This window comes from Gadus macrocephalus, chromosome 6, assembly GCF_031168955.1.
Source record: "Gadus macrocephalus chromosome 6, ASM3116895v1".
Classification (NCBI taxonomy): Eukaryota; Metazoa; Chordata; class Actinopteri; order Gadiformes; family Gadidae; genus Gadus; species Gadus macrocephalus.
Genome location: NC_082387.1, coordinates 7,930,489 through 7,946,926, shown reverse-complemented (window position 1 = coordinate 7,946,926; position 16,438 = coordinate 7,930,489). Strand labels below are relative to the sequence as shown.

Below are 16,438 nucleotides of genomic sequence, written 5' to 3'. Positions count from 1 at the left end.
TAAATGGACGGGCCCACATGCACAGCGTATTTCTTAATAGAAAACAGGATGGCTTCTAATGCTAAAGTGCGAAACCATCCATCACCAACGGCGACCCGCACGGGAGAAGTTTAACCGTGCTTGATTTGACATAAAACTTGACCTTTTCTTCGTGACCCAAAAAGAAAAAGAAAAAAGAGATAACAAACGACACTGTTCATAAGCCAACGTCTGCACGTTGCTGCCACGGAGGCCGTAAGTTATCGCAAGGTTTTGTCGTACCTCTTCAGAAAAATGGATGACGACCATAAAAGTCTGTGGCTGAGCAGCTGCCTGGCTCCTCCGTAGGCAGGGAAGCAGGCATGTAACTTATTTAAGAGCAGCAGAGGTGAATAAACTGGAGCAGCAAAAGCAAACTACCAGAGCACATCAAAACACCATGTGTCACGAACGGCGAATCCAAAAGGTCACAGACATTTTACAAGGGGCTCATTTCGCCGCATTACGGACCATGACATTTTGATACGCTGCAAAAGAAACAATGTAGTTTCTTGCATTAAAGAAATCCCATCATTGAAGTGGAAAAGTCCTTCGGTAAAGAGTTCTGAGTTCCGTGCCCCCTACAAAGGCGTTGGGAGTCACAGTGGTCCAGGCTGCAGTTGGGATGTCCTGTAGTTCAGATCCCTTTCTTTCTTTCGAGTGCATTTGTACAGCGCTTTTCTAACCGGTGCCACTCTAATCGCTTTACAAAATAGCTGAGCATTCACCCACCCCGGTTACCAGCAAACGCGCTCTACCTCCTGAGCCATATGGCCCATTATTCCAAATGATGAGTCATCATAGCGAGGGAAATCTATGTTTTTGGGCACAAGAGGCCTGAGCCTTGAACTCTCTTGTTACAGTATCACTGCCCTGGTAATACCCGGCGACTCACCTTTCCATGAACTTAAAAGGCGCGTCAACTCCGGAGCCAAACAGTTACTTCCTGGCTTTCCTCTCTCCTCTCTCCACCGTGGCCAAAGAGCTAATGAATTACCCATGGCTGTTGGGATGTCTGGTCTCCTGACAAAGATACCACGGGAAGGAGTGGTTGGTTTCTCTGCTGTTTTTCTCCTTCGGTCTGGACCACAAGATGGGCCACGTCAAATCCAATAGGAGGAATGGGACTCCTCACACAATGAAATTCTTTTCGATCCGTGCAGCAGACTCGCCCTGGCAGTCTCTTTGTTCCACCGCAGATAGATATGCAATATTACTTCTCGCTGATTACTCCCTGGCACGCGTGCTATGAGCCTGGCCTCATCCACCTGATAAATCCACAACCCCCAAATACTGTTCATAATTTAACTGGATAGGGCAGATGAACTTGAGCAATTTAAGTTTTTCAAATAATTTTGTGATGCTTGTAAGATTTGCTATATTAGTAGGCTACAACAGTTTACTAAGGACTCCCACAATGGTTTAAATTCTTTGCACATAAAGAAGAGGTGCAGACTAGATAAAAAAACATGTAGAGACAAGGCAGGCATGGCAGAAAAGCATAAATTCACGCGTGGGAATCAAACGGTTCTTAATTGGCATGATGTGACAATGTAAAAAACAAAGCAGGAATAACAAGAGTTTAATTAGACACTAGTAGATTACATCAGGGACTGGCAGAAAACAAACGGGGACACATTTCCAGAAGGCTAATTTGTCTTAGAAGTCTGTCTTAGAAGACAAAAGAGACGGCCAGTAATTGATTCTGATTGATGGATTTAACAAACGTGCAAAACAATCAAGGACAGCGCCACCGATCATGACTCAAACTCCCGAGGGAGCCTGGTGTTATTGTGGCGTCGGATTCTGATTGGCTCAAATTAGTGTCAAGTGGCGTCCCTCGCCATCAATACAATTGGCAATATTTTGGTTGCTCTTATAAAGTCAGAGGAGCAACAACACACCGACTCTCTGCAGTTCAGCAGAACTAGCTGATTGGACGGTATACTGGGGATTTGATTTAAGAAGAGGCATTGAGTATTTAGAGTGTAGTCCTTGATATACCAAATACAACAAATTAGCAAGAATGACTAGGCAGACTAAATAGTCTATTTATTCTAGATTTGTATTGATACTTTTCATAATAACATTGACATGGTTAACCACTGCGGTCAATGCATATTCCCAGCATATCCCATCTGGGAGTAATAGTATTCCGTAAGTAAGAGTACAAATCGTATCTTATCTGGTTATGTGCAGCAGAGGGACATAAGAGCTGTACGCTTAAAGGTGAAGTTATTGTTCTATGTCCAATGGCAGCCTTAGGATACGCGGTGGGTCTCTGAGGAGCACAACACAGACCTTCACCTTATCTTACCTGCAATTTGTACTGAGATACCTGGAACCCCACTTCATATTCCTGACGTGTTTAGAGTTCAATTCTGCCCAAGATTGAAACATCAACATCAACAGCAAACCGGAGACTAGAGACTGAGAAGAATCACAAATAGGTTAATCTTCCCATTATAAAACCTTCATCGAGAGGCAATTTCTTGTGAGCTAGAAAGATGTCACGCTTTGTTTAAAGCATCATTTCACAAATCGCTAATGAAGGGCAACTTAAATTTCAGGGTACGTCTTAGGTGAAGTTTTTAAACTAGTTTATGCGCTTATTCACTGGCTTGCTGGGCAAACAATTTCAACAGTAAGCGGTGCAACGGAAATGACAATACAATCTTGAACAAATCCTTGTGTTAGCTTTGATTAGCTATAGGATCTTACAGGTCAGGGTGATCAAAGCATCTAACCTTCCCTCCTCCAATAAAAAATTGGTTACAGCAGTAGTATTTGGGTATTCCTGATAATACCCTGTCAAGTAAAGAACTTGTATGACGATTAGGGCTGGCCCGAATTATTCGAATATTCGAATACTCGTTCGGAAAATAAGTATTAGAAGCTTAAATCAGTATTCTGAGCTTTTTTTTTTTTTTTTTTTTTTTTACATACGTGACGTCACCAGAGCGAGGGAGGCAAACTATAATGCTGCTATCCATTTGGATGGTACGCTGGTACGAACGACCAGCTTCAGCGAGAACGTGACGTATTTCCCTTGCTCCAGCCTTCCAGTTTGCCATTTGTGTTTCTGTCGAGCCACGAGGGGGAGTAGTAGCAGGCTAGTCATCATTAGCAACATAGCCTCTTTAGCAAACCAGCTTGAAAACAAAACTTTACATTGAATTGCACGCAAAGCAAGACCGTGCAATGCATATATTGGTGACCGGATTAAAGCAGTAATGAAATCAAGTGTGTAAGAGGTTTTAAAAATGACATTAAAACCACCAACGTGGTACAAATACAAAGAAAATACATCTCATCCCCTATTAACTATGGGCGCAGCCATCTTCTTTGCGAGTTGTACAGCTCTGCTCGCTCTACTTTGAAAGCGACGAGATACTACGACCAAAAGGGGGCGTGCCTCAGTGAAATGCCGCAAGAAAGCTGGGAGATTTGCGACTTTACCACTTCGTAAATCCAAATGGATAGCAGCATAAGCGTCAGCGACACCAAGCAGAGAAGCGAGAGAGGTGGAGGAAGAATAGATATCTTGTTTCCCTTTACTTTATAACACAACATTAGCGGGATCTCTGGAGGAAAAGTAATACTTAAAACCTTAGCTTAGTTGTTTGTTTACGTTCGCTGTACAGCGCCGCGCCAATCAACTGTGACTGGCTTGCTGCAGAGCATGAGCGTCTTGAGAATACCCGGTCAATATAATGGATACAATATGGACACATAAGACAATCAATATTCGGTATTTGTTATGGATTTATTGTACAAATTCCCTGAAAAGATGCACGTTCCAGGATGAATTGAAAAGCTCCCGTAAGGGCTGAGATGGCAGAGAACAGCTGATTTGGAACGGAGCAATAGCTGTTCGCTTTCACGGGGAAAAACTAAGGAACTTCAACCTACTTAGGCCTACTAATTAACGTTCAAAAGCTATTAAATCTTCAACAAAATATGCAGATACTGTCAAAATCGGTTCCAGGGAGTATATAGGGATTATTAATGTTGTTTTTGATGGTGTTTTTTTCTGGAACGAGTATTCGAATATTCGCTCGGAAAAACCAACGAGTATTCGAAGCCTGAAAAATGGCATTCGGGCCAGCCCTAATGACGATATATTGTTTTTCTTCTCCACAAAACCTGAAGTAACACGACCCAGTGCCAAGTCTGAATTAGTCTGAACGCAACCAGTCTCACTGAAATCCCAACACGAATCAAGTCTGATTTAATTAAGATAATAAATTATCCAGGATAATTTGAAAGGTCTAATGTCAAACAATTCTAATTAATATTTTACACGCAATAATAAAATGACTACAAAGTAGAGGAAATCAAAGCTAAATTTACCACCAAAAAAATACAACTCTGATTCTAAAAGCAGATGCTGAGTCTGATTGGCCCACAGGTCCCCTGGCTGTCAATCATAGTTATGCAGCTCTTAAACTCAAGGGGTAAATTGATGGCTTGGTGTCTCCACCCACAGCTGGTGTAATACGTTGCGGTGTCTGTAAAGTGGGGCTGTACAATGGCCTTGTACACAATCACAAGTGCTCATAAAGAGAGTGGGAGAAAGAGCAGACTATTTTACAGGCAGAGGCTGGTGTGGTTCGCGCCTCGCTTCTATTAGTTTCATTTGTTTTCCTGTCTCTTTATTTACCTCGGCCAGACAGCGGCTTCTGTTTTAACCAGACTTAGTGGGTCCCAAGTGACCCATGCAGATTAAAATGAAAACTCTATAGCCTGCAAAGCGGGCAACTCAGCGGCCTCCCATATTGTCACCTTGGTGTTTAGAAGCCGTATATATTACCCCTGTCGGATCTTAGTTTTATCTTCATATTCTAAACACACATCTTTGAATGACATTGAGGCAACAAACCGTTTCCCTGGTAGTCAACAGATCATCCACTCAGCATAAAGTAACCCCCAGCAGTAGGCTTACTAAGACACACTGCGCCGGTCAGTGAACGAGTTCATTCTGAAGATATTTTTAAGCCAAGATGTTTACCTGCGGGGCTGTCATAACGCGACATCACTTCCCTGTCACTCGCGCCTCAACCCTGGCTACACACTTGGCAGTCGCCGCCGTGCGTGCTGCCTCCTCCTTTTGACTCTTTTCGCCTCTCCAGCCTTCTGGCAAACAGTTTTTTTCAACTCCTGGTACCCAACACTGTCTATCAGACTCCCCGACGGCGACTCTGAAGGGAAAAAAGAGCTCATTGCTAAGTGATGGATCAGTGCTTCTTTGAACCGTGTCCAATTAATCTCTGGCAGGATCACATATACCTGGAGGATGATCACGTTCACACAAAGTGACAGGGGGGGGGGGGGGGGGGCAGATCGCACGCCTCAAGGTTAATCGGTCAAGTATTATTTGGTCAGTCCCGTGCCTCGCGAGGGACTGACTTTCCCATCAGCCCAAATAGAAGACCATAATAATTACGCGTCTCGTTAGATCTCAAAATGGATTTGACTGAAGTTGTACGCGTTAGGGACAACACTTGTGAGGCCTTATAAATTTGTATTATAATTATGAATGTAACTATTCTCTTCGTCAAGTGCAGTTACAGATGTTAAGCTACTCAGGAAAACATAAAAACGCTTTATCAGACTAATGCCAAAATAAAAAAAATGCAGAAGAATCAGTAATTTTCAGGCTCAGGACGAGCCATTCCTGTCTGAATAGTTTTAACTGACGTGATGTACTAAATGCCAAGCACTGGAAGGCACTTTTGCTGACAACCATAAATAAGTGAGATGAATTGCAATTCCTTCGACTAGACTCAACCTTAGTTTTTTTTACACTTGCACAACAAAACGGTTGTGTAACTGTATTACAATGTTGTATAAATACCATGAATAAAGAAGCAGAGAGAATCATGGGGACTTATGTTTGCGCCTTATAGTTCAATTCAACCAAAAGGAGAGCTTTGGAAATAAGCAAACTACAATGTGTTAATTAAAGTAGTGAAACATGAATTAAAAAATAAACATTCTTTGGCATAATAATCTGTATAATGCACCCGACTTAATCCTTAATTTACAAGCAAATTTGTCGTCAACTCAAGCCTTTACAAATTAAATGTGGACTGCATTTATATAGCGCTTTTCCAACCAGTGGCCACTCAAAGCTCTTTACAATATTGCCTAACAGTCACCTATTCATACATACATTCACATACCGTCAGGGGTGTCAGTCATGCAATGCGACAGCCAGCTCATCGGGAGCAGTTTGCGTGAGGTGTATTGCTCAGGGACACCTCGACACTTAGCTAAGAGGAGCCGGGGATCAAACTAGCAACCTTCCGGTTACAAGCCAACCCACTCTACCGCTTGAGCCACATGTCGCCCATGCCTCCCCATAATACACCACAAAACACATCCAGCAGACACTGCACCCATCATAATTAAACAGTATACAGGCTACATCATTCCCTGGATCAGTGATTAAAGACTTCAGAGCCCCAGGGTCCACCAGGCAGACCTGTGCAGTTGGATGTCCTGGGTTTGCCCTAATCACACCCTTAAAGGATTCTCTTGTCCTCCATCCCGACCATTCTGCCAACGATTTACACAGCAAGGCACCTCTCGCAAATCCCCGGACACGGAGTGTAAACCGCACAACAACCTCAGGTCCCACACGGCAAAGCTCAGCGTCCGACCCGGCGGCCGTTTGTTTAACACCCGCGGCCGGACGGGGTCAGTCACTCAGCCCCCCCCCCCCGAGAATCCACTCACCAGATGGTGGGCGGTTCGGATCCCTCCACCTCCAGGTAATCCGACTTGTCGTCCATCTGGAACTCGGTGAAGACCAGCGAGATGGTGTCCCCCGGGTCCGCCAGGATGGTCCACTTGCAGTCCCCGTTGCCGGGGTTACCGGCGGTGACGGTGCTGACCCCCGGGGAGGCGCCGCCGCCCAGGAAGTCGGGGCTGGAGATGAGGCCGCTGGGGCCGCGCAGAGTGCCTCCGCAGGTGTCCTCCGCTGTCAATCAACAGATGAAGGTCAGAGCGGGTCAGGGGGATAGTGTGAGAATGACTGATGGGAAGGACAGAGGACAAGACTGCTGGGGTTGGGTTCGTCCACAGCCAATCGTGGCATTGAGGACAAAAGGAGGAGGAGCCTGAGTCAGCAACTTACTTATTAACAGTGAGGTTAATTAAAGCAGCAGTATGTATAACCACTAGGGATGAGTCGGTCGCGACCGATTCGTTCACAACGAACGAATCCCGAACGTGAACGACAAGAACTGGTTCCCCAAAACAAGAAGAACTGGTTCTTTGATTCTTTTTTTTTAACATAAACCAAAAATATGGTCACGTAAATAAAATATACAAACGAACAGAGCTTCGTCTCCCCGCGACTTATATTGATTGAGTCTACAACGTTCTCAAAGATTCAGCCAATGAGAGGTAGCAATGGTGTTGCAATGGCACCTGGGTAAACAAATGACAAGGCGGTACCGTCGAATATGCGCGCTTTCTCTGTCTGACGTATCTTGGGTCATACCATTCGACGTGGGGCCACTCATATATCCCCCTACATTTTTTCGAAAATAGACTTGACCTCCATCTGTTTATTGGATAAACGCATTTCCCAATCCCAGGAGTCTTTGCTCCATTCTACGTCAATTTATAACAAACAAAGAAATTCAACTGCAGTTCGTATTTTTTATTTATGACCATGCAAGTTCTGTAAGGCCTGAATAATGAAGAATGAAATGTAAAGTAAAATAAAATTATAAATGTAAAACCATGAATGAAATATAGAGAGTAAGCAAGTGGTATAAATATTGGTGGGACGTTTGGTTACACTATATAGTATTTCTTCTCGATTTTCACAGGCGTTAGAGCCTAGAAGTCGTTTAAATTATGCTCACGGCCATCTCGCGGTGGGGGGGGCAGACACCAAATGACGTAATCTGACGTAACAAATGAATCAAAACGAACGAATCAAACAAACGAATCGTTATAGTGAACTGAACCGAAAGAACTAGTTCCCGGAAAATAATCATTTTGCCCATCCCTAATAACCACCAATAATGATCTTCAAGGTGAGAGGATGAATCAAGCAAGATTCAGCCAGTCATGGCAACAACGACAAAAGGAGAAGGAGGTTGAGGTTGCCACTAATTTATTAACAGTAAGGTTAATAAAAGCAGCTGTATGCAATATCCACCAATATTTATCTTAAAGGTCAGAGGTGGAATCACACAAGAAAAGAATGAGTCATTTGTATTGGTGTAAGTGACATGCTGCAATAAGACATATTTTCAAACCGTTGTCCTGTGCTACAGAATTAAAGGTTACTAGGAGTGCTAGCTAAGCATTTATAGATTTAGATTTGCTCACATTTACTGAATTAACTGGAGCGATGAGTCAGAACAGTTTTAACAGATAAACACTACTTATAAATGAATCCAAAAGAAACCTTGAATATGAAAATAATGGAGCCCCAAAGCCAAAAGATTAGGAAATTACACACTTCAAACCTCCATTGACAGGAATAACAATATTTATCAACCTGATACATGTGTAGCGGATGACATGACTTAATTCCTCGCAGTATCGAATTCCCCACTGTCTCCTTCGCCCACTTCACCACCTCCCCTGAAAACCTCTAATTCTCATCAGTGAGTCATGTTGAGTGAAACAAACAAGTAGTGTTCAGCCATTCAGAATTGTTTTCCGATCTATTTTTCCCCTTAAATTAGTCAGTGGCACAAGAGCCGATATTCAATGCACACAAGCCCAAAGGCATCTCTATTAGACCGCTCTCCCACATTCTATCTCGCCCGCAACCCCCCACCCATCTACCTTTAGATGATTTTCTTCAAATCCCCCTTGGATACTTAATCTCCCTCCCCCCTCCCTCCCTCCCTCCCTCCCTCCCTCCCTCCCTCTCTTTGGCATGTGTTTTCAAAGAATCTAAATGACAGTCAAGCTTTCACAGCTCTGGGATCATTTAAGGCTAATATGTGACACTGAGGCCGCTGCCCATTTAAAACCTTTGATGGCTCAGCTACCCACTCCAGGGCTGTCAGAGCTGCCCCCACCCCTACCCCCACCCCTACACTCCCCACCCCCACTTGAAATGTCTGCATCACATGATTGGTCAAGGTAACGAAGAGGTGGATACATTCAGAAGGAGGATGAAAGGGAGGGCAGGGCAGGGGAGAGCGGCTGTGCAGTTGCATGTTAGCTCAATCCTTGTCTTTTAATGGGAGCACATGCACAATGCGAGGGTAATGAGCCCAGCAGAACCCCAGCGCCCGGAGAACAAGAGATGCTGCTGGACAAATTGTAACTAAACCATGTTGGGGACTGGAATATAAATCATATTAAACTAACAATCGCCTTTGAAAGGACAGAAAAGGAACATACCAAAGGAAATTACGCCGGTACATTCATACTACGAGACACGTCCTAAATAGCAAAACTTCATATTCTTCGTGTCCTCTGACAACAATTAGTTATTATAAATTCTACCAGCAACTCACACACTCCCCCGGAGGTCTTGGGAGGGCTCTTCAGTGGACACTGAGAGATAATGCTCAGCGAGGTTCTTTAATTGGTTATGGTCCCTAATTAAAGAAGCTCCTCGGAGACCGGAGACTGCCGTATCGCTCGTTTAACCTTCAGAGTCGATACCGGAGCCCTGGTTAGGGGCCCAGAGAGTGGCCGTCGGGAGAGGGGAGGAGGGCTGTGGTAAATGGGTTTGAGAGGGAGGAACAAATAGCAGCAACGCGCCGTTATGAATAAACGAAACAAAAGATAGGAATGAAGAGAGAGAGTAAATTAACTGGGAATGTGCAAAGAAACTAAACCTAAATATGGATTATGTCTTTAAAACATACAGAAAAAAATTAAGTAAAATGGTTGAGAATGGTGGTGAGTCCGAAAAGATATGTGAATTTTTATTCAACCAATATGGATTAATTCAATCCCAGGATAGATTTTTGTATCCTTTTGTAATAAGATTTTTTTGGGGAAGAGGACATTGCAGAGAGACAGGGAAGTGTGTTGAGGCAGAGAGAGAATGACGTGTAGCAGAGGACCACAGGTGGGATTCAAAACGGGGTCGCTACAAGGCACAAAGATCCAATCTTTCAATATGTGACCTTTCCCCTGGATGCTTGAAGCTTGAAGCCTTAACCTTGTGAGACTCGTGCAGCCAGCCTCTGGCAAAATCACCTTACGTTTTGGTCGACTGCTGTAGTGTGTTGGTCATTGTGGAGTGTGTGTGGATGATGGTGAGAGGCTGCTCACTGCAGAGCCAATGGGTGGAGCTCAACCTAGTCTTGCTCAACCTCTAGGTCCAGCCCCTCCCCAACTCATTCATACAACTTGGTAGCACAAGGGAACAGACCTCCCTGTTCCCAAGACACTTTATAGTCTAAAACTAACCACTACCTTATCCTATAAACCTTACCATAACCCAACCCATAACTGGGTTGATTGGCTAGTGTCAACCCTATCAGCTGGACTAGGTCCAGGGTGGTGGAGCTGGACTCTGTCAACTCTGCTGCTTTGGCTCTGTCTGCAGTGAGTACCACTTGAGGATAGCTGGTTTAGGCAGCCTCACCTGGCCCGGGTCAGACTGACGGGGCTGGGTGAGGCACATGGATAAGCCATGTGCACAGTTTAAACCAGCCAACTGCAATAAAACTCTACAACAATCCAACATTACCACCCTGCAACGTATCCCCTAGCCAAATCAATATCGGAACCTTTGTAATCGAGACCTTGAAAATCGGAATCCAATCGATTCAGGTAATCATTTGAGTTCTTACCCTGTTATGTAAGAAAAACATTCACGTCCAAGACACTGCACTCTTGACAAAGGCAACTGGGAAATTATGGTGGTACCCCCACTGCCTTCCCAGTGCCCCCTCGTCGACCCAGAAGTCCCTTGGCTGTTATGGTTCGTCTAGCCCTCTCTCCAGCTGGGGTGGCGACCCTTACCTTGGACACCCCTCCAACCCCCCAGTGATTCTTGGGTGTCAAACATGACCTTTGAGCGCTAGCAGGATTAATTAGCAATCCGGTTGGACGTCGAAAAAGGTATCCACCTCACGTGCTCCATCATGACCCATCTCTCATCTTCCTTGTTCCGGATGGGGTCATGTCAATGCGTCGAAGTTAATCAAATCATAAAGGAAAGAAGTCATTCATAAAGCTTATGGATTAACTTTGCATTTGCCCTTTCCTATAAACACACACATGGATGTGTTCCATTACTCAATTACACAGACCATCGTGACCTTTTTCTAATCAATGCTGGTAATGCACCACAGAGTGATTTGGTGGAGACAGTGATGTGTTTGCATTCTATCAGTGACACTCCGGCGGTTGTACGCCGCCTGGATTGTAAATACAGACATTATGATGCAGAGGGAATCACAGAGAATAAGAGCAAATAAGGAGGGAACAAAACGGGAGCCAAGGCAGAGGCGAGGGAGAGAAAGCAAAAGCGGAAAAAAAGGGGCTACACAACACCGTGTCCAGGCAAGACCCACAACAATGTACAATAAGTACATTCATCACCACGCCGTGTCCATTGTTGTCACACAAAGGCAAGAGTGGCTTATTACAATGTTTCAGGAGCACAATAATACATATTGGTACACGCACAACGCCAAACAAAAAATACATATTGGTAGACACGCAGAGTCGCAGAAACGCAAATGCACACAATACACCCCATGCACTCAATTCATGCACATCTGTGAGAGCTTGGTCTTTATTGCTTCCTCGCTTTCAAAGAGGGTGTTTGATGGTCCAGGTACTTTCATCTGAGCACACACACAGAGACAGACACAGACACACACCCACACACAGCTACGACTACACACAAATTAAGACAGACGTTCCCTCGACAGCAGTGTTTGTTGGCAAAACATCAAAACGTAATACATGGTGTTGTTCAAAATAACTCACCGCTGAGGCTTGATCAAATATATATCTTATGAGTTTTACGACGATCAATCATGGTCTGCGACAACGCGAGACCCTGCTTTGGCCTCAGCCAAGAACGGACCAACAAACCATGAAATGGCCAGCATCAGCAGCTCTCCGTTACACCAGCCGTCACTCACCGAGCCGGGGCTACGGGGCAACATGGCAACAGTGGTGACAGCGACCATGGGGCTACGTGTCGCTAACGCCCCGGCTAATTGTCAGGCGTACCGTGACTCGATGCTGACACTGATGGGCTTTGACCTCTAACCCCCCCCCCCAGTGGCCAGAGACCACCCGAAAAGGGATGGCCCCCCAAGTGTTAAACCGCCACAGACCAAAACGACTCGGAAAATAATGATAATGCAAAAGGAGTTTTCTTATTGAACAAACCAAAGAAATGCAACACGTTTAGAAATGGGATATTTTCCATGCACATGCCATTTGTGTATTTATAAATATTCATATGCAAGCAATGATTAACTGGACTGTCTCATTAGTTTGAGTTCAAACGTATAAGGCCAACGAGATTAGTGACATCAAAATAACACCTTTTAACATAATTGGTTTAGGAAGTGTATAATTGGCTGCCTCTGTACAAAGTGATAAACCCCCTAAATACAAATGAAGAGACACCTAAACCAAGGACAGCTTCGGCAGAGAACGTAAGTAGTCTCCGTTTTAAGTAATTAATCGAGGCACTTTACGACTGACACAATAGACAATATCAATGGACGCAGACAAAGCCAACCAGAGTGCATTAAAACCGAAGACAAATGTGTTTTTGTACAACACATGGCCCCTAATTTATAAGCTCCTTTTCATTCTGGCATCTGATATGTAAGGATATCTTGTTGTGACAAGTTAAAGCAAGACAACTTTCCACATGAAAGCAATTAAAGCGTACTCCCTGAAAGTAATCGAGTAGGAAAATGCAGAAAACATTACATGCAGAGAAGACACAATATCTGCGGCTTCAATTATTGGGGTTCAGTTTGGTTAGGGGCGGGGGGGCTGCTCAGCTCGAGCACGCACCAAGAAATGTCACACGCGACGGACAAAAAGTAACAAATCGTAACTGCATTAAGCGTTTACTCATCGCGGAGAAGCTCTCAACCGTTGACCTTGGTCCTTGGTCCAGTCCTCGGTGACCTCATAGCTGGCTACGGGCATGGTTTCATGGGATCACGGAAATCATATGCTGCTACGGTACAAACCTCTATAAGCTCAGAGTCTTTGCCTGACCGACACAAGGTGGAGGTTTTATGGGCTGAATTACTTCATCTGGTAGTGGTCAACTGCAGCCCAAACCAAACCTGCCATCTTGTTCATGAGAAACAGCAAGGCACTGGCTGAAAGAGCACAAACTCACGCATTATAAGACCTCAGAGAGAATGCATATTTTAAAAGACGACGCCGGCGTAATTTGATGTTTTTTATGCACTCCGGCAGCCCCAATGTTTTAAAGTGTTTTTGGAGGACGATGTGTGGGGAAATAACCCTTTTCTAGACACATAACACTGGCTGGCAAGAGGAAAACAGTGTCTTTATCAGGGCAGGATGATGATAGGAATGACTGGAAATAAGTAACCGCGGCCTCCTGCTAACAATTATTCCAAATGTCAGTATCAGGAAAGTTCCCTTGAGGTCTGTCATAGCCGGGCCGCATTAAGGTACGTTTTTTCTCCCTGGAGGAATGTCAGCCAGAAACAAACTATTCTTAGAGACGGGCGAGGAACATGGCTCAGACAGGTCTTAACCCCACCAAGTGTTCTGAACTATGTCTGCTCTATGAATGGCATCGGAATCTGTGACTCTACAACGGACAGGAGCTGGAGTGGGAGCAAATATTAGACTATGTCAAATATTAGACTATGTCAAAACTATGTCAAATACCTACAACCCAAAAAAGGGTTGTAGGTATTTGTTGGGTTGATACAACAAAACATTTTTTGCATTTATTCGCATTTCAATACTTTTAATTATGATGCTCTCAGAATCAACATCACCATTTATCGGTTTGATTCCGCAGAGTTTAGCACTTTAGCAAAGTAAAAGTCAAATAATTCAAATGACACCACTAAATCTACAGTTCATCCCAATAAATAACAGTTGAATAACGTTTGAAGTTAATAATTTTTACACTGTAAAATTCATCATTATGAAACCCCAACATTCCTTGCGATGGGGCAGGGATTCCCAATACTCTGATTGACGCTGAAGAGATCCCTCATAACTCAATGTTACTGTTGCCTTCTGCAGGCGGCAGCCAGCCACAACGCCCAAGGAGAATAAGGGCCTGACAGATGGATACATTATGGTGCACCGCAGACGTGCCAAGACAGGCCGGTTCCCATACAGTGTCTCTACAGAACCACCTATGCACGAAAATCCTCCAGCCAAGAACACTCACTGTGGTCGGAAGGCTTCGGAGGACTGTATCACGACGGATGGATGACTCATAGGTGTGGTGGTCTGAGGTTGCATCCCTGGTGTACACGATACCGCCGTGTCCCATTGACCCATGCGCTCAGTCTCAATAAACCGGTCTCCAGCACCTCGTTGGCAGGCGCTAAAGCATCCATCGTCGGGTCTTCCAAAGCGGTTATGTCACATGATAAGAAAGGGCGAGGCAGTGAGTGGTTGTCTGCGCGTTTTGAAGATAATCATTAAAGTGTGCGATTGATTTGAAGAGAATGGGATTTGTCTCTTTCAAAAGCCAAAAGATGAGAGAGAGAAAAAAGTGGGGGGAAAATGATGGTATGGATTAGCACGGCTCATTTACATCGCTAGCGTCAGCAGCATAATGCTACTTGAGGAGGGATTAAAGCTGCCTACCCTTGACTTTGATCAGATAGACGACACTCAAGTCTTTTGACTTGGATTCGCCCTGACGACGACGGAAGGAATCAACGCGGAATCTGTAACACAAACTCAAAGTTTCTCTCCTTTGTCATAATCCCCCACGCTAGCGCGACGCCTCAAATACGTTGAGTAGATTTACCCAGGGTAAGGAAAGGTTTATAATTGATAGCAGTGGTAATAATTTGATGTCTGAACTTCTGCACAGTTGCAGACATACAATTAATATTGCGTCAGACAAGGCTCCCATCCCGGGGATTTGCCGGTTGAACGCATCTTTCATATAGTTCCCACAGGGGAGACGTTGCCCTATAGCACTCGTTCAGGAAAAGGGCACATCCGCAAAACTTTATTTTGGTTGTTAACTGTCATGATGAATGGTTTTATTGTATTATAATGGCATAGTAGGTTGTACGAAATGTCAGTTAAAAAAGCATTACAATTATGTAGTCGTGTTGGAAATGGAATCAATTTGATAGCAGGGTGAGAGAGAAAAATCGACAAATTAATAATAATAAAAAAGAATCAAAACACACCACAGGTCAGGTTGCCAACAGTTAGCCCCTACTTTGGCCAGGTGGTGATAACCCTTCCAAGCCAAGTCTAAAACCTTTTTATGCCACTGGCAAGAGGCCACTGAGACAGTGAATAGTTGTATCCCTCATGGTAAATCCATCTCCACAGCTTGATCACACCGGCTAATAAGCTAGCCAGGACACTTTTATCAAACATCATTATGGTATTTATAAGTGCCAACGAGAAAACCTTATGCTCCAAGAGCCGAGCAGGAATATTTTCATTTCATCTGATTAAATTGATAAAAAGCCAATAACTTCATAGATGAAAGTAGCAACTATACATCACTGTTGGTAACTCTGGATCATTCCCTACTTGATATTCTTCCTATGCTCACGTTTCCTAAGCCCCCTTGCTCATTGTCAAACCACCTATAGATACATGACTGTCCAGAGACAGTGAGGAGATGGAGGGTACTTGAGGAGAATCTGATGACGCAGAGCTGTGATTAGAATGGGCTTCATCGTCTCTAATTAACTCCCTCTATCCATCCATCTCTATATTATCTCTTTCGCTTCTTCTCCGTTTCAACAACCTCACACTCTTTTCCCCTGACTGTCCTTGTTTTCTGTATCTTCCGGAACCTTCTCCATCTTTAGCCTACTTTACGATGCCTTTCCAAACCTCACAGGTCAGTTGAAACGGAAGCAGTACATCTCAGTAGGATCTTGACACCATAGCAAGCAAGGTTCTAATATTGTCTTATATCCTCAGTTTATATATACCCTAATAAATAGTATATATCGAAAATGTCTGGATGGACATTGCTCATTGTCCAAGAAATTGGCTTAGAAAATGCCAATTCATTGCACAGAAAATTCTGTGAATCTCTTTCAAATTGTTTTTTTTAAAATAAACAAAGCTACAAAAAATGCCCTTGTGGTAGAATAACCGGGTACGTACCATCGGTGCTAAATCCATAGCTTGAATCAAATGTGTGTGAAAATCTGGATGGGAGCCACAGGTAACTGGGTTACCAGTGAGCCAGCGAGGGCCAGGGGTGTATGAAAGAAGTGTGTGCTGT

At 44.1% G+C, this 16,438-nt stretch overlaps 1 protein-coding gene across 1 annotated transcript in view; it reads right to left on the bottom strand.

Annotated features, from left to right (window-relative positions):
* LOC132459082 (CUB and sushi domain-containing protein 3-like) overlaps window positions 1–16,438 on the bottom strand; it is a 255,684-nt gene that overhangs the window by 197,240 nt on the left and 42,006 nt on the right. Inside the window, exon 5 of the mRNA XM_060053457.1 lies at window positions 6,760–7,003. Within this exon, the coding sequence (XP_059909440.1) occupies window positions 6,760–7,003 (244 nt within the window). The remainder of the gene's footprint in view (window positions 1–6,759; window positions 7,004–16,438) is intronic.